Source organism: Notolabrus celidotus, chromosome 1, assembly GCF_009762535.1.
Source record: "Notolabrus celidotus isolate fNotCel1 chromosome 1, fNotCel1.pri, whole genome shotgun sequence".
In the NCBI taxonomy this organism is placed as follows: Eukaryota; Metazoa; Chordata; class Actinopteri; order Labriformes; family Labridae; genus Notolabrus; species Notolabrus celidotus.
In genome coordinates this window covers 4,037,485-4,056,951 of record NC_048272.1, presented here as the reverse complement: position 1 = coordinate 4,056,951, position 19,467 = coordinate 4,037,485, and the positions used below count along the sequence as shown (strand labels likewise).

General features: G+C 37.6%; 1 protein-coding gene across 1 annotated transcript; it reads left to right on the top strand.

Annotated features, from left to right (window-relative positions):
• Positions 1 to 10,958: 10,958 nt before the first annotated feature.
• Positions 10,959 to 18,290, top strand: LOC117815730 (25-hydroxyvitamin D-1 alpha hydroxylase, mitochondrial). The gene is made up of 9 exons (XM_034687620.1): positions 10,959 to 11,329; positions 12,135 to 12,325; positions 12,721 to 12,911; positions 14,738 to 14,938; positions 15,753 to 15,916; positions 16,016 to 16,182; positions 16,286 to 16,367; positions 16,488 to 16,685; positions 17,150 to 18,290. Exons 1-9 carry the CDS (start codon positions 11,090 to 11,092, stop codon positions 17,261 to 17,263), a joined length of 1,548 nt encoding a protein of 515 aa, XP_034543511.1. The 5' UTR covers positions 10,959 to 11,089; the 3' UTR covers positions 17,264 to 18,290.
• Positions 18,291 to 19,467: the final 1,177 nt, after the last annotated feature.

The following is a 19,467-nucleotide window of genomic DNA, read 5'->3' as shown; positions in this document are numbered from 1 at the left end:
CACACATAGCCCACAATCATTATCACTGCCATTGTCAACTGTATGTCACATAAATTCTAAAAAGTTGGCTTTTAGCTGCTCTTGTCACCGTCAGGACACACTGTCACATAGGTGCAGATTAAAAATTTTAAAATATTTTTTCAGATGCTGAGAATTAGATAAGAAAATCTATATCACTCTTGTTTTTTATAATAGAAAATAAGCTGCAACCAGAATCCTGTAAGAATAGCTAAGCAGAAAGACTTGGGACCAAGCGGCAACCTCCGGTCTAAAAATATGAGTCCAATGTGGAAGTAAAAGCTGCAGTTCATCGAGGATCTGCTTGAGGCTGGCTCCAGAAGTACAGGAAGTCACATACACATGAATGGGAAAAAGCTGATCTTTACAGCAGAAATAAACATGTTTACAGCCTGGTACAAAAGACGAGTGTAGTCTGGATAACTCATTTCTCGATGTCCTCTCACTGTGAGGGGGTGAGTTTTTTTCTAACGCTGCAATTTCGAAGATATTGAGATTACTAGTCTTCCAATGAGAGGCACAACTGCCTGTGGGAACACTGTAGCTGTTGGCTAGGAGGCTCAAACTCCGCCTCTTTACGTCACACTGGCTCGACAGAAGCAATATGGCTGCCGCCGCCAATTGGTCTCTAAACAGCGCTTCAGAAACAGATGGGTGACATCACGGATACTACGTCCATATTTTATACAGTCTATGCTTGGACAGGCTGGCTGGCAAGTTAACAAAATACCATAGACGGTATAAAAATGGACGTAGTATCCGTGACGTCACCCATCTATTCCTGAGAGCTGTTTTGAAGCCAATCGACGGCGGCAGCCATATTGGAAATGCGGAACTCAACCAGGTATATTGTGATGTAAAGGGGCGGTGTTTGAGCCTCCTAGCCAACAGCTATGTGCTCCCGTCCGGGAGTCAAGTCAGTCATGTCCTTATTTGGGCAAAAACTTGTAATCTTAATATCTTGTGAACCGTAGAAAAAAATGAACCCCTTGTTCAGTGTGTGCCGATAGAGAAATTAGCTACATAGAGCCAAGCCATTTTTTGAACCAGGCTGTTAACATGTTTATTAATGCTTCAAAGATCGTCTTTTTTGAATTGGTGTGTATGTGGTTTCCTGTGTTTCTGCAGCCAGCCTCAAGCGGATTCTCCATGAATTGCAGTTTATAACACTTCCTCATGGGCTTCATAGTTTGAGACCGGAGGTTGCCGCTTGCAAAATACCCTAACAGTAGCTTAAAATACAGGATTGCTGCCAGTTAATGCACCATTCTGGTACTATTAAAGCAACACCTTCACAAATAACTGGGGTCTACTCCCTGGTAATATATTCTGACTGCCATTAGCTGTTAATGTATAACAGCAACAAAGAAGAAAAACTATATCACGTTAGCAAAGTCTGTAGCACTCATCAGAGCTAGCAAAATGTTAGCAGTCTATTTTTAATTTGATTGAAACTCTTTGGCTTTTTTTTGTTCGGTTTAACGTGTGGAAGATTAAATAGGGAAAAATATGAAATAACATTGTTTCGTGTTAAGAATCTTGGGCAGACAGGAAGGAGAGAGACGATGTGAGCAGAGCTGCTGCTAATGTTAGCCTAGCTTGTTTTTAAGTACCCAGCTTGTTTTTTTCTGTAAGGATTACTGTGGTGAAGGTCTAACTAACAATAAAACTATGATACTGAAGTATTTCACATACACAAGGGTTAACTACATAGATTACATCTGTTAAATAATTGTTAATTTTGTATTATTATCATGGTATCAGCAGGTTATTAAGTATCGGCTGAAGTTAGCATAGACTTTCCATAATTTGTTCTAAGCCAGGTAGCTGTTTGCTTCCATACACAGTACTAATATGGGAGTGGTATTAGCAAGCAAGAAGGTGACTAAGCAAATTTCACAAATTATTGAATTCTTTCTTTAAAATGCCCTCTTTCATCTCAGTCTTCCTTTTCTCTCTCCCAGACTTTTTCAAAGCCTTTAATTCTCCTCCAGCCACCACCCTCCAACAAAAGTTGACATGAGGATCTCTGAATGTGTACACTCAGTGTTTCCACCAGAGAGGCTTCATCATTTATCATGAGGAAGGTTTCTAATTTGATCTCCTTTCTACATTTATCAACAGATGACAAAACATAAACATTTTGCAGAGTTACAGGCACTTCACTCTTTCTCTCTTTTCCTTCCTGATACCCAGGTCTAGACCATAGACTGTATAAAATAGTTTAGACATGGTTTGGTTTAGACATGAATCTGTGCTGCCTGGTTAACATCTCCAGCTGTTTGTCTGCAAAACAACCTCAACCTCAGCCTAAATGCAACTCAGCTGGGGAACTTCTACAAAAAAAAGTCTTGTTTCCTTACATAGCATCAACAATTATGGCGGGAATCTACACAGCCACAACACAGCAAATCTACCTTCCTCACTTGGGACTTTTTGGTCTGGTCTAATGAGAAACCTCCTCTAACCTGGGATTAAATCTTTTCAGCTTAACAAAGAAAAATTGTTCTGTTGGCCTCCAGCCTATTCCTATGTTCACCCTTTACTGTTAGGGTTTCTGCTGCGACTGATACACACATAAAAATACAACCCATTGTTGTTTTGTCTGGGCTAAAATAGTTGGGTCGTTCTTCAACCACAAACCAGCATCAAAATCTGTTGGCTCCACTCTGACTGAAATTACTTTTCTAGTCAAGACTGAAGAGTCGCGCCAAACTCACTCAATCAAATGTTGCTTATTCATCTCTTTAAAAATCATCTGGAAGAATCTTCTAATAGAACATATGTCCCTGGATAAACGCACACGCACACACACACACACACACACACACACACACACACACACACACACACACACACACACACACACACACACACACATGCGCACACATGCACGCCCATTTCCCTTTATGTCCCATACTTGCACTCACACTCCCTCACTGTACTCTAAACATTAAATGTTTGTCAACTTCACACAACATTTTTTAAAAAATCATCTGTCTGTCACTATTTTAAGCATGATCCAATTAATCTTCTTATACACTGTAAGAAATTTCAAGCTGGTTTAACTTGGAAATGTAAGTTCCCCTGCTGCCTTGAAAATGTAAGTTCATTCAACTTCAAAACTAGCGTTGTCTTAAATCCAAAATGAAAGTTCAAAAAGTTGATTTAACTATAATGCACTAGTTGTCACAATATTGTAGTTTAAGTTATGAATGTTAATTCAATTTTTATATTTCATTGATTCAACTTTATACAGCATGTTTAAACGATGAATTATATAGTTTTATTGCATTTATAAAACTTGTCTTACCTACTTGAACAAACACATTTCTCTGTTGTTTCAATGTAAATTTCAAGTTTTTCTCAAGGTAAAATAACTTGACTAATTTGCTTTTACTTGTTTTTATAAGCTAGGATCATTTCTGTTTCTAATTTATTTTAACTTAGCTGCATCAGTTATTTTGACCAATGATTGTAAGTATGTCTACCAGTCGGCTATGTTAAAATCCACAAACCACCAACATTGTGGTTTTCAAGCTAGCATTATTGACCATGCAAACTAGCTAGTATCAGGTAAAACAGGGATAGCTTCACAAAGAAAATAATATTGTGCACCCTTTTAAAAAAAAATTTTCATATGATACAAATGTAAAAGGAATCAAACCCAAAGGGTTGTGGGCAGGATTGTGGACGAAGAAGAATTGTCTTAACTTAAAAGCCTCCAACCTTTTCCATTCACTAAACTATCAACAGCACTACATGCATCCTCCTACAGCCAAAGGGTAAGTGTAAAAGAACATAATAGAGAGAAAATAAATTAATCTAAATAAATACATATTAACTTATATCAACAGCCCCTATTCCCGCTTCTTTTGTTCTTTTATTTTTTAAACTTAGAACTTGAAAAAAGCTATTTCATTGAACATGTTCAGGTATGACGAAATATCTAAATCATCCAAACAATTCATTCTTGCAATTTTTACATTGGGAAGCTCATATAGCCTAGTTCAAAGTCTAAAACTTCGTCAGGCTCTTTGAGTTAAAAAAATGTTAATGGATATAACTAATTGGGGCTATAATGTTTTACAGTGTATTTGTTTTAAACTTCCCTTTCCATCATTGAGTCCATCATCTATGTCCGTGATGCATCTCGGATGCAAAATTTAGAAACATGAGAAAGAGTTGTTGTTTTGTGTCCTAACTGAATATAAATTACTCATAATTAAATATTCTAAGATTTTGAGATGGAGTATTTTTTGAGCTGTAGGACATGATTATCAAAATGAAAATTTGAAAATGCTCTGACCATTTTAGTTTTCGTGTAACGAGTCTAGAATATATTACATTTTCACTTTCTTAAACAACTGATGGAAAATATTTAACTTAGGCCTTAAAGCCTCAACCAAAGGGTGGATATCTAAATAATTCAAGATCTGTGACTCACATTAGCCAGAGTGATGTTTAGTTGACACCTAGCAGCAACCAATCTTACTCAAATTGGGCACTCTCTTGATTATGCTTCACTTTCTGCCTTAAAATAATTCTCACATGGGCAAACCCAGCAGTTGTAATGCCTTTCTATTGCAAGTCCATTTTGGTCCTACCACCATATGTAAGTGATAAAAAGGAAATATGATCCGTCCAATCTTTAGGTAAGCGTTGCTGCTGACGGACACCAGCAATTATGTTGAAACGTTGAACAGCTGCAGCTCTCTAACTATTTACACCTGCTTCCCATGACATCATGGCTGCTCATTATTCAAGCCAGCAGACATCAGATGACCTAGTCGTGACACTGTGCCAAGTGTTTGCTTGTGATGTCTAGACTGCTGCTCAATAGCCATTGGTTTGCCTGAATCTCTACTTTGTCCTCATGATAATAATCAGGAGTAATCATAATTTTTGTTTCTTTAAAAATGTTGGTTACTCCTAAGCAATGTGTTAACTGCCACCATTAAAATACATGTTACATTCATACACATAGGAAACATTATCTTTTTATGTCATTACTTTGTCATTACTTAAAAGCACAATACCAGTCTGTTATTGTCTCATTTTTCTGACTGTTTTAAAAAGGGAAATATTACATTAATGAAAACTGCCAAGTAACACCAAAGGAACCTCAGTAAAGAAATAAAAAGGACCAATGATTTTTTGATATGCATGAATGTTTGAGTTGACAAATGAGTGCAATATGCTGTCATACATACAAAGCACAAGGAAGGACATCATCATTTGAAGATCTAGATGATAGGCATATATGAACACCTCGCTTTATTTAAACGTCTTTCAAAGACTATGAGATGTGCTATCTTATAAAGAATGAAAATAAAATGTGTTTACCTGTGTTTTATATACTCCTGATTGGAGTGATTTTAATTCAAAGCCAAGTGTGGAGATTGAGGGTTTATACCAGTATAAAGGTCAACTTTTTTTTACATACAGCAGAACAACTCTGCAAAAATGTAAACCAGACATAAAGTCAGTTTCATATACAATAGCTCTTATATTGGTTCTAATTACACTGACTGTCTAATAAATCCTTACATACATCAGGCTTGCAGCTATTGCATACAACTTCATGAACAAAGACAGTCCCTCTTTCACATGAACGTTGTCATACTGGTGGACAGACATCGTATGCAGCCATAATGAAACATTGTCTTTCATATGACAGAGCACATTTGGTGTCCAGATGTGCTCTTAATCTATTCAGGGACCCTGTACCACACCTTAAACACATTTTTTGTAATTCATGACATGAAAGTGTTTTTGCACAATCTTATTAAATTACCTCGTATGGCAATGAAAATCATTATCCAGTAATTTGATTGCTCTATTTTACCTTCATTACCACATCCTCATATCCTGTGTGCTCATAAGCAGCTGTTGGGCATTTGGCAAATGTTGTTAGCACACCTCAAAAACTGTTAGTTTACCGCATACAAACAGCTTTTGGTGTCTGAACACGTCCAAAGCATCACAAACAAGTGTCTGAGTAGTGTATGCTGAACTGTGAACAACATGAACAGCAATCTCAAAGAGTTATGCAGAAGGGGAAAATGATAATTATAAGTAGTACAGTACTCTGGGCCAGTCTTTTTTAGTGCGGTTGCAGAGCAGTTAGATACTGAAATAATCGCAACACTTTGATTGAGCGATTAATTCACTTAAATTAAATTTAGCATTTAAGAAATGAATGTTAAGTGTACAGGCCTCACATATTTGTGTTTTGCTGCTGAGTTACTACAGGAACTAACCACATAAAAGAGCTCCACAGTTGACAGAACATTGAGACTAGTATGAGAGCAAATAGAGAGATTGAAACAGTTAATCAAGAGATGATAAAAGTGTATAGATTAAAGTAATTGATAATGCAACAAAACAATAGCATTACCTTAATTTTAAAAAAATGGTTTAAGTAGTAAAACAGTTGAAACAGTTAGCACTTTTTAATAACACTTGCATTAGCTGGCACTAACAAACTAACATTTTAAGCAGTAGCTAAACATTTGAACTATATGGCTAAAAGGAGGGATTAACATTTTGAAATGCTATTTCAAGTGATGAAAAATGGAGTGACTGATAAATGGTATACAAAAATGTTAGCAAAAGTAATGTGTACACATTTAAAGTACTGAGCCAGAAGTTTGAGTTGTAAATGAAAGGTTGCGATTGAAAGCCTCTAGAAATATATAAAATGAAATAGCTGGATGTGATAGATAGCAATGAAGTGTAGCAGCAACACAGTAATGGGAAAAAGATGCTTAAAAGCTGAGAGGAGTTTTAAACTGGTTATGAAATAGTCTGAAAATAGCAGTGATGCTTCTTAATTACCTACAAAGGTAAACAAGATAATTAGAAAAAGTTTACATAAGATTGCATTACATTTACATAAGAGATTTATCTTTGTGCACAGGGGATGCCTACAAAGTTCCTCACAGGAGCTTTAATGTGAGTCATGAACAGTTTACATGTTTGTGAATGAACTGTTGGATGTTTAAGTAATAAACAACCAGTATAAATAGTTTGGTTAAATAATGAAAGAAAAGTCTTCAATAAAATGTTAGCTAACATGCAAACCTTATCAAAGCAAGAAAACATTGTCAATTGGATGTTTAACAAAATAGTTGAAGTAATTTTTCAATTTTATATAATTACATTTTCTAAATGGCCCCCAGCTTATAACCCATTCATAACATCTCAAAACAAGTTAAAGTACTTCACTGACAGGACTTAGAATACACAACAAACAGAAGCCACTTATTTAATGCATTTAAGGGTGACAGTGTAGCAAACATAATCATTCAAACACCATAGAAAGCTTTCCATAATTACACCATCCTTAGCAGGCTGCTGAGTGAGGTAAAACACATACTCACTCATTCATCTGCACCTCTGGCCACATACACATAAAACATCAGTGAGTGTGTGTGGGCGTGCATGTGTGTGCATGTGTGCATGCGTGTTTGTGTGTGTGTGCATATATGTAAAGGCACTGTGATACCACCCAGACAGGCAGACTGCAGCCATGAACTTTAACACACTAGTCTGGGAATATAGCTGCCTCCTTTCTGGGCAATGGGCCAACACAATAAGGGGAAATACCTCTCAGGCTATCCCTGCTGCACTGTATAGCATGATCTACAACTGGGCCACATCAGTTTGCACCACACCACAGCACAAAGAAGTCATTCTTTCACAGGATTTCTTATTATGTTTTTTCATAATCAATATTAATCCCCTGTTACTCAGGCCAGATTAATTAAAAAATGTCTGGTTTAAGGGGAGAGTTTAATTTGTGCTGGCTTCTTGTGTGGTCTTAAAATTACCAGCCTGCTGAACAAGAAGCAAAAGATGAGCATCTGAGCCACTCTGCCAAGAAAACTGTGAAGACATGAATGTTTTTTTCAAACATAGATGAACCAGACAAGAAGGTACAGGCTGAATATTTTGGATTTTATGGCAGACAAATGTGCAATCCTTAACAGACAGATGACCAAATATTTCATATTAACATTTCACCAAAAAAGTGTTTGGTGTGATTTGTTTGCAGTGCATTGTGTAAGTCTCATCAGGCACTAATGACCTTGTTTGAAAGTTGTTTATGTGTTCATGTAAATTTCAGAGGTCACTGTTTATCTCTCACCCTTGAAGATAACTCTCCTTCTTCAACCCAGGAAGTTGCGTGTCGTTGTCTTGTGTATAGACGTATTTTGATCAGGCAGGTTTGATCTTTGCTCCATGCTGCTCTTTCATTCTCATCTCTACATCACATCAAGGTTTGTTTTCTGCTACACAAGTCTGATTCACATGTCCAGGTCAAGTACTGTAAATAGAGAGTTCAAATATAGTGATTTCTTATGGTGCTTTAAAGCTGTCTTCTACTTATAACCCTGTTCACCCTGGAGGTGAACTGGGTTTGTGGTGAGTTTGATCTACGGTTCATTTTGGTCGACTTTACTGTCCACGATCATTATTGTGCAACCTAATCTAACTTTGTTATATCACAGTCTTAATGCTGCTTTTCATCTTAGTCATGCTTTCTCAAACATTCTGTTTTTATTTTGCACCTGCTTGTGTCTAAAACAGACTCTCTCAATACCAACTTACCTTATGGGATCTGTGTAAATCTCTGAAAAAACAGCCCAGGAGCACTTCACAGATGTTTGTCTTCCTCCATTGACATTTACTAAACAGCTGTTTGACTTTTTTGTCAATTTCACTTTCCATTAATTCTATTAGAATTGATCACATGCAGTCCAGCAGGTCAAACTGATGAGACTAAATTCCTTCTGCCATTCCAAGCAAGATAAATCATACTTATTTTGCTTGACAACACGATAAAGGTCAAAGCTTTCTGCACCAGATCTCATAAAATCCACTTGCAGCTTCAATCAAAATGTCATGTCTCAGGCTAGCTGAGCCTTAAACCCAGCAGCAGGCTGGTTATTGACAGGATGTTACAGTTGAATGAATGTCTCTTTGTGTTTTTACTCAGCATGTCTTAACATTATGTAGTTAATGGCTGAGTCAGAACATCACATGGGCACAATTCTATAGGACTGCAGTAAATCTCATGTTCCTGCATAAAGAAAATGATGATCAAGTGTTTCCCTGCACATCATTACAAGAAGGCAGAACAAAAATCTAACTCAAGCTTCTTTCAAAAATCTGTTGTAAGCTGCTTTTAGTCATTTTAGTCACTACCTCATACTTCCTTCCCTTTGAGACACATTTTCACACACCTAAAGGATTGTCTGATCTTGCTTTTGTCCTGTTTGAGATTTTATCATGGTTGTATGATTTCTAATGTAGTACAGCTCTGTGCAAAGAAAAATACAGCTAACCCAACTAATTATTTATGGTTTATTTTTCTCACCCTTGCCAAATGATCCTGAAATATACTTGTGAAGAGTGGCATTTATCATGGAAAGTTTATTCAGCAGAGAAAACCTTGGTGTTCCATTTGATTGCGATTTAATGCCTTAACATATTGATTTTTAAAAAACTATTTTTGATCCTAAGTAAGTTTTCATCAGCAGCCGGTTTGGGCATGGCAAACCTGCTGCTGGCATCGTTTGCTGTGCATCTTTTCAGCCTCTGTAGAAGTGACAGGTTTGCATCTATGTATTGACTATTTTGCAATCAGTTATGGAGAAATGATAATAGTTTAAAAGCTGCATGATCTTGAACACATTTGAATGTGCTTTAATGTCATGTAACAGTTTGCCACTGAACCTTTCTAAGCCAACAGCTGACTGCAGTAAATCCTGACATAAGCACTTATTTGGAACAAATAGGGTGTTAATTATGAATCATGAGTTGGTTTGAATAGAGAATTGATTTTGGATTGAATTGTGACCTCATGAATTTAAACCTAAGTGAATTATGATTATTGAAAGATTCACACCCTGAAAAGATGTTTTTTTTTTCCTACTTACCTTTGGAGTTCTAAAGTTACTTTAAAAGAATAATTTTGCTTTGTTTTGTTTTATATAACATAGTTAAGTTTTGTCCATTGGTGTGTCTCAGAAGGCTTCTTGTAGATCAAGCATTATATATGTTTAAATGTACTATAACAGTGATGCAAAATACCCTCAAGTTAAGAATACATTTAGCGCCAGGCTGAAATCCAGTCTCTCAGAGGACTTCAGTATTTGTCAGCTGCTTGTACCACCTTGTCCTCTGTGTTTTACTGAATCTGTTTGATATAAGATTTCTAGAAAGTGCATATGAAATGCAGAAGTAAATGTCAAAGCAGATTCTTGGTACAACCCTGGGGTTGTTACTTCACAGTCCGCACACATGGTGCTTTGGACAAATTCCACTTCAAATGAAATCAGGTCAGGATTTTCTCCCTCGCTAGGAAACCTACCCAGTCAGCAAAAGAACTGGTGGGTAAACAAAGCACCAGCAAGCCTGACAAAGACAACGGCTGTCCTCATCGATTTCTCCAAGCAAAGCTTGAAATAATGTTCCAACGTCTCTGTTAATACAAGGCTCTTAAATAACAACAAGTCCATTCATAATAGTCTGTTAGTGATCCTCTCCTAAATGGCCATTTGTGGCACTTTTTTGGTTGTTTGTTCAGCTGTCTGCCTGAGGTTTTGACTGGCCTACATTCATGGGATCTATAACAACATTGGCCTTGAGGGTAAGTGATCCTTTAAGCACACAAGAGTCAAGACACAATTTCCTCAAGTGCGTGATCACTCTTAACAGTGTGCAGCGCTATCAGGGAGCAAAGTGCTGCACACAGAGCAAAGATAAGCCTTTAGAGGAGAAGAAAAGTCATGTATTATTTATTCAGGACCTCCACGTGTGCTGTGCAATCTGGGATGGTCTAAACCCAGCCCTCTGATTGGACACACCTTATTCTAAACTCACGCCCTCCACAGTTTCCATTTACGATGGGCGGGGTCTGTGCTGAATTATCACCCGTGATTGGCTCGGGATAAGAAAATGTACAGCTTTATCTCCGCGGGTCCGAGAAGCAGGTCGTGTGCGTTATAAATACAGCCTCCAAACCCGGTTAACAAAATGAGCCGCGACCGGCCATCGCTCTATGCTAAACACTGCGAGAAGGATGCTGCAGCAAGCTCTCAAAGTGTCCGGCCGGAGCGCCTCTCCCCTGGTCAAGTGGATGGAGAGGTGGGTTGAGGGAACGACAGGCACCGGTCCGGTGGGGGGGACCACCAAGGGGCAGGCGGTGAAGACGTTGAAGGATATGCCCGGACCGTCTGTGACCAGCTTCGCCTGGGACCTGTTCGCCAAACGGGGGCTGTCACGGCTGCACGAGATGCAGGTAAAGAGGGGGGTGGAACTCAACAGGGATTATTCAAATTGCATAATACAGCTTTTGCATTTTTCTAATACATTATGATTTACCTGCGCTGTATCATGGATTAACAATGAAATATTGATGTTCCGTAGTTCAAAGGGGACAGAATGAAACAGATCTTATAATTTAATTGATTATATAAAATAGGCTTCAGAGGTAAATACCTGGAAAAAATAAGTCAGAATCACAGGTTCATAGGGGTGTGTTTAGATTTGTATCCTCTTTAGTTTGTCTTCTCCTCAAATAGACTTTCTCTGCTCGTCTTGTTAAGGCAGATGTTTTCTCACAGATAGTCTGGTTCTACTCAGAGCCTCTGCCTGTTGAAAGGAAGTTGTCCCTTTGCTACTTTTTCCAAATAGTTTTTGTCATTGATGGATTAATACTAAATATCTGCAAATAATGTTAAGATGAACAGCCTACAGTACAGACCTGCTCTTTACCTGAAGTGTCATGCTGCGATTTGATACTAGATACAATTTAATTCATATTTTTTTTCATTTGTTTCTATTTTGATTTTAAGAAGAATTAATCTGTTTATGTAAAATGTCCTCTTAAATAAACCATGTTATTAGTGGATAACAAAACCCAGTGGCCATCTTCATGCTTTTAAACTAAAGGAGAGTATATCCAAAAGTGATGCCATTTTTATTTTCTCATCCAGCAGGTTCTTTTTATATTTATTTTAAAGGTTAATCCCCCCCCTCTCTCTGTCTCTCTCTCTGTCTCTCTCTCTCTCTCTCTCTCTCTCTCTCTCTCTCTCTCTCTCCAGCTGGAGGGAGTAAAGCGCTATGGACCCATGTGGAAGGCAAGCTTTGGCCCCATCCTTACGGTTCATGTGGCTGACCCAGTGCTCATTGAGCAGGTCCTGAGGCAGGAGGGCCAGCACCCTATGCGTTCTGACCTCTCCTCCTGGAAGGACTACAGGAAGCTCAGAGGACACCACTATGGACTTCTGACATCGTGAGTGTCACTCTGCTGTTACATTTCTCCTGTGTGTCCTGTATTAGTCCTTAATCTCTTTCTCTTAACATTCAACTGTGATAATGTCATGTAGTGACCAAAGGAGCAATGTCATAACTTGCTTTATATAAAAACCCAGATACATTTCATTTCACTGATTTGAGTTTTTGAAGGAAGTTAAAGAGAGGTAACAGGGAGGAGCAGAAATGTGAGGTCTTTACTTTAACTAAAGTCTTACATTTCACAAAGTGTAACACTGAGAAGTCTTGACTTACTTTAAATTATTTACCTTCCGTCTGGTGTCATGTTGTTTGCTGACTCTGAATGAAGTAAAGTGGAAAACCTTGAAGAAGTACAGCTGATGTTACTCTAACATAAGTGTTTTATTGTTTTAGAGAGGGGCAGGAGTGGCAGACAGTGAGAAGCCTTCTGGGGAAACACATGCTGCGGCCGAAGGCAGTTGAAGCTTATGATCAGACCCTAAACAGTGTGGTCAGTGACCTCATCAATAAACTGAGGATTCGCAGGAGTCGACAAGACCTCGTCTCTGACATCGCCAGCGAGTTCTACCGCTTTGGCCTGGAGGGTAAGGTTTCATGTGTAGTCTGAAGAGTGGCCATGTCATGCATTACCACATCATGTAAACAATGGTAATTAGGCCACATACAGAAAGCAATGCTGTGTGATAACAGTGACAATTTAAACACAACATGCCTGTCAAAATCTGACTTGCCTTAATATATTGCCATCATATGTACAGACCAAATAACATTTATGTCACCTTTTCAGTGCTGGCAAAAGCATCCAGATCCTTTCATGATATAGAAGCATTTCTGCAATTATGATATGTTCAAATGTTAACCTTAAATGCAATTTAAAAAAGGCCTTATTAAATTTGATGAACAAATTAAGTAGTTGTAGAATTATTTAAGTAATAGCCAATGAATGATCAGCAACAGTAGCTAAAATGATTATGAAATAACAATTTAATTAACCAATAAAAATATCAGGATAATAGTATTATATTGGCAGATATCACAGTAAACTTAACATGTGGAGTAAACTGCTGAAAAGTTAGCCAAAATGTAAATATAAACAGTTAGCTGAAAGAACTAACTAAGTTGAATTAGTTTGCTAATATAAGAGAAAACAAACAGCAAGAGTTAGCTAAAGTAGCGAGTATGTTGCAATAGTGAGCTAAAACTAATAAACAAGCAGATAATAGTTCAAAGTATTGGCTTATTTGAAATGGTTAGCTAACAGCAAAGAATGAGGAGTTGAATATTTAGCTCAAAGAAATGGTTAAGATGAAGTAGTTAGCAAAAAGCAATAAGTACTATCTTCCAAGAGTTAGCTAAAAGTATCCACTGAATTCATTCAGTAAAGAAGAACTAAAACTTATCAGAGTTAGCTTGAATTATTGTATCTTGAAAACTTAAATCTTAAAAACAGAGTCAGTTAAATGTTGAAGAATCGGCTTAAAGTCATTAATAAGTTGAAGTAGTTATAGTTATAGTTGAAATAGTAAGCTGAAAGTATTGACCTGAAAAAGTTAGCTTAAAAATGAGAAAAAATGTATAAAATATTTAACTCAAGTTATTAAACAGGTGGAAAAACTGAGCTAAAGTTATTGATCACAGACTAAATGGTTAGCTTAAAATGAGTAATAGAAACATTGACATAAAGTTGATGAATAAACTGAAGTCAAAGTCCTGCAATCATTGTTTTTAACAGGATAACACTCTTAAAAATGAACTGTGCTTAACTCTTATTAATTGTAAAGTTTAAGGCTTTCAGGGCTCTGGGTAAATCAAAAAAACTCTCTTACTTTTACTTCTTCCCACAATTTATTGATGCAGGTTACAGCAGGGCGAGAGAGAGAGAGAGAGAGAGAGAGAGAGAGAGAGAGAGAGAGAGAGAGAGAGAGAGAGAGAGAGAGAGAGAGAGAGAGAGAGAGAGAGAGAGAAAGCTTCATTCATTCATTTTACTCCGCTATATATCCCCAGACTAAACACAGTTTCAATCCAGTGACTGTGTGGTCATAGCTTTTAAACATTGCCATCATTAAAATGATTGTGTCGTTGAAAGGACACTGCAGGCTTTGACATATATATTGCAATTCAACACCTACCTAAGGAGACCAACTTTACTTGCTATATAATGTTTAGTATTAAAATGTTTAACAGTTTAACACTTGTAAATATATTAAAGCACAAGTAAAGCTATATAACAGTAAATTCTGTTATGCATGCTAAGCTTTTGTTTACTCTTGTGTGATTTCATACAAAGTTAAAAAGCTTTTTATTCTCAAAAGGAAGTCTGAGATGTGTTTTCTATCATAACTGCACATTTCTGTCAACCGACATGTTATGTGTTCCTCACCATCTCTGCTCTTTTTTAAATTTTTGACAGGTATTTCATCAGTGCTATTTGAATCCAGAATTGGTTGCTTGGATAAGATCGTCCCAGAAGAGACTGAGCGTTTCATCCAGTCCATCAACACCATGTTTGTGATGACACTTCTCACCATGGCCATGCCCAGCTGGCTGCACCAGCTGTTTCCTAAACCCTGGAACATCTTCTGTCAGTGCTGGGACTACATGTTTGACTTTGGTAGGTCATTTCTACCTTTCACATTTGAGCTTTGTTTCAGCATTGAAAACACCAGAAAGTATACACTACTTTAAAATTTCACGCTGATACTTGTATTTTATGAACATACTTTAAAATTTGGAAAAATAGGAAGATAGGATGAAAAAATGGACAAACATACAAGCAGAATCTCAAATGTACTTTAGAAATACTCTAGATGAAATTACAAGCAAGCTTCCGTTTTAACACGAGCTGAAGATGGAGTACACAAGCTGGCTCTTGATTTCAAATTGGAACTAAAACAGACATGGAGACTGAACATAGTGTATGCCTTCTATACTTCATGTAATTATTTTCAATCTGGCCCTCCTGAATTCTCATAGGCTTCTGCTGGTTTCCACTCAACACTGGTTTATCGTCCCACCACCCTTGCAGTAAATAAAGACTTATCCTGATCCACGACGTCAATATAGAACATGTTTAAAATAATCATTCTGGTATTAACTGGAACAGGAAGCAGGAGATTAAAGTCTTTAACCCTCACGCACTACAGGATCATCTGCAAACAAGAAGTCATGATGATTAAACAGAGGTTAATATCAGCCTAAAAGTCAAGTTATTTGACCTCAAATTAAGGACACAGATTTAAAGTGTCCAAAAAAGAGTGTTTTTTTTCACTGGATATATACTACATGATTTGAGACATTTACTAAGCAGGATAATTTGATGTCAAACCACTGAAAAGACACACTTCAAAAGCTCTGGACTTACTGCTATGTGCATCTGTATTCTGTACCCTCAATGTCCTAACATCCTTTAATCTCTGTAACACCAGCCAGAGGTCACATCGATCAGCGTCTGACAGCTGAGGCTGAGAAGGTTGCCCGTGGGGAAAAGGTAGAGGGCCGCTATCTCACCTACTTCCTTTCTCAGACTGGGCTGCCTATGAAGACTGTCTACAGCAACATCACAGAGCTGCTCCTCGCAGGAGTTGACACGGTAATCCTTCATCTTTGATTTCTCTGTCCTTTTTGTCTGCTGGAATCTGTTGTTAGTTCTGCAGATTTAAAACCTTTCTGTGTATATTTGCCTCTCCAGATCTCCAGCACCATGTCCTGGTCTTTGTATGAGCTGGCACATCACCCTGAGGTGCAGGCCTTGCTCCGAGACGAGGTATTGGGCGTGCTTGGGGGTCGGAGAATACCAGTGGCAGCAGATGTGGCCCAAATGCCTCTCCTGAAGGCCACAGTGAAAGAAGTGTTGAGGTATAAAAATCTTCACAATGTTTAATTGATAGCTTATTTGGTTATCTATATTTTTCTATCTGCATGTTTAGTTTTGTTCTCACAATGAAACTTTTGTTTCCAGGTTGTACCCTGTCATTCCTGCCAACGCAAGAGTCATAACAGACAAAGACATTGAGGTTGGAGGATATCGGATACCTAAAAATGTAAGCATTTGAATTCAATTGAAAGGCTAAACTGAACAGGGCTTAATATGAGCATTTAGTTTTTGTTTTTACCTTCTTTTTTCAATTCATTAAACACTCTATCTTTAAATCTCTGTCCAGACTCTCATTACCCTGTGCCACTACGCCACATCACGGGATCCTGCAGTGTTTCCAAATCCGGATGAATTCCAGCCTCATCGATGGCTGAGCAAGGACCAGACTCACCACCCGTATGCTTCTGTGCCGTTTGGGGTGGGAAAACGCAGCTGCATAGGTCGACGTATCGCTGAGCTGGAGCTATACCTCGCTCTTTCAAGGGTGAGTCGGCTGGATTTTAACTGAGTTCTTTGAAACTTAAGATAAAGACTTGTTTTTCTGTGTGAGTTAGAGCCGTTTTATAATCTCAGGAACAAAATCTGTCATAATCCAAGCTGAGTCAACACTTTGAATGGACAAAGGAGAAGGCATTAAATGTGCAATGTAAACAGATTATTTGAATTATGTAACACATTGTTTTAAATGTTTACCATCAAATCCAGTTTGACAGGGTTTCCCACAAATCCTCTTTCCCCATCTCTCCCTGGAAAAATGAAAGAAACCAAAAAGGGGAGATTTAATTAAGCAGTTGTGCAAATCCAGTTCCAAATGATTTAATTTGATTACTTAATCCAGGGATTTCAGTTAAGAGTCACTTCCCAGCACTTAGCACCTGAGGAGCAGTTTATTTTCCCCCCCATTCTCCGGCTGTATTAACCTGCTTTCTCTGTTTCTGTGTTCATCAGATCCTCTTAGAGTTCGACTTGAAGCCAGACCCTGAGGGGACTTCTGTAAAGCCCATGACACGGACACTTCTAGTTCCTGAAAATGTCATTAGCCTCCAGTTTATTGAACGATGACCCACTCTCCCAAGCCGATCTGTTACAAGAACATGAGCCTCTTGGTAGCAGAGAGCACCAGCAGGCAGAGTTATCACAGGAATCGTGTGGCTGTTTGCACTCAGTGGATCATGTTAGAGCGTGGACCTTCAACCTTCCACCCAGCAAAGGGCCAAAGCCCTCCATACCTGTCACCTAATGTGCTGAGGCTGATATATGGACAGGGACAAATTAGTGGAAAGATGAGCAGTGACTGCTCAGCACTGAGGCTTTCCACTAGGAGTGGTGTTACTCCAAATTTAAAATCGTTTTTTTTTTTTAATCTTATTAAATCACCATCAAGCACTTATTTGCACTAGAGTCCAGAACATACCAGGGAAATCCCTTAGTATATTTCAACAAACAATATTCAGACTTTAATTTTAACCCTTTAAATGTTTCATTTTATGATATTTGTAGCCATGCATGGAGTTAATGTTTTAGTGAATCTGATTAGGAACTGTGATCCTCTGCACTCTTCACTCAGCTGTATAAGCAATTTTCTGTTTGTCCTTAACGTGCAAATATTTCATTTCAAGAGCAATTCTGTATATGTTTTTTTCCAGTATGCTAAGAACACACGACATGTATCTGTAAGTAAATAAATCAGAGTATTAAGAGAGTCTCAGACTGGAGCATGGGCACACAGTTTCTGATTTCTCCAGATCCTACTGAGCAACTGTGAGAGATAAAATGTTAAGAATATTGATCAGTGTATTTTTTGAGGTGCTTATGGTGAAAAATGTTTACTGATTTGTACTTTTATATGAAAAGGCAGCTGTTAAAATGATTCTGATGTAGGAATGCAATTCAAATCCCAATCTGTCTGTATTGTCTTTAAAATGTAAATGTATGCCGCAATCCAACTGTGCAGCACAATGCAAACTTATCTTTTTTATTTACACAACTTACCCAACTGTAGTGATGTACCATGGATGTAAAAAGAACTTTGTATTTATTATAATTTAACATGTTTTAAAACTGTTACTGTAAATGTCATTAAAACATTTCAAATGGGACATTTTTCTGTCTGTTTTGATTTTCTTCAGCCTGACCTAAGACAATCCAGTTAGCATCAATAGTATCTCCTGTTTTCAATGAGTTTAAAATCTCCTTTGTCATAATTGTGTATTTACTTAAAGATTGAATGTGTTTAATTGTGTCAAAGTAGATCTAACTGATCAAACTGATCAAAGGTTTGATGCAATTTCAAAACCTGCAGGCACGTAGGCAGTATTTTCCAAGAAGTACAACTCACAGTATCAGCATTCCTGTGTGGCATGACGGTGAGCAGTAATGTAAGCTGAAGTGCAGCAGCCAAAGGTCGATCATTTGGACTATTTTACTCCAGAGCCATGCTCATCACACATACCTCTTCCTCAGATGGGAACACAAATGTTTCCAGTGAATCTAAATGTATTTTTGACACTTTGGAAGTTCAAGTATAATAGTATAACAGAAGCTTTGAACGCAAAAAATCATAATTTATAGAGGCTTAATATGTATAAGCTCCTGACTTTGTGTGCTTGAAGTCATGATGCATCATTTGCACATATGTGCATTAGGTATGTTGACAACATATAGAAGGGAATACTGTAAAATGGAACAACACACAGGACCAATGTCCTTACTTTGGAGAGTGGCAGAATCAAGGCCAGGTAAGTTTAATTATAAAGCACAATTCATACACAGAGCAAATCAAAGTGCTTTATAGAGGTAAAAACAAAAACAGTAACATCATTAAACGTGTAAATATGTCCTTAAGCAAACACTGGCATCAAAATATAAACCATCTGAATATGTAAGATCAAAAAAGAAGGAAATAAAAGAGACATCAGGCAAAATAAATAATAAAGTTACAAATATTCAAGAATGTCTGAGCAAATTGGGTGATAACCAATGTATAATTTAGTCTGAGGGCCTATCAGTGTTACAGTGCCTTGAAGTACCAAACAGAGTCTTATCATCCCGATGGATACAGATTCACCTCCTGCTCTTGCCTTTGTTGAAATCACGACTAAAGATGGGTCAGTTTCTGTTTTTAGGATTCCTGTAGGTAAAGGGGGAGAAAACATTTGATCTGTGGCAAAATTTTAGAACCAAAAAGTAAAAATCCTAAAGTATTATGTATTAAACTCAACTTTAAAATACTACATGTTATCATGTTAATCTTATATGCAGTGGTG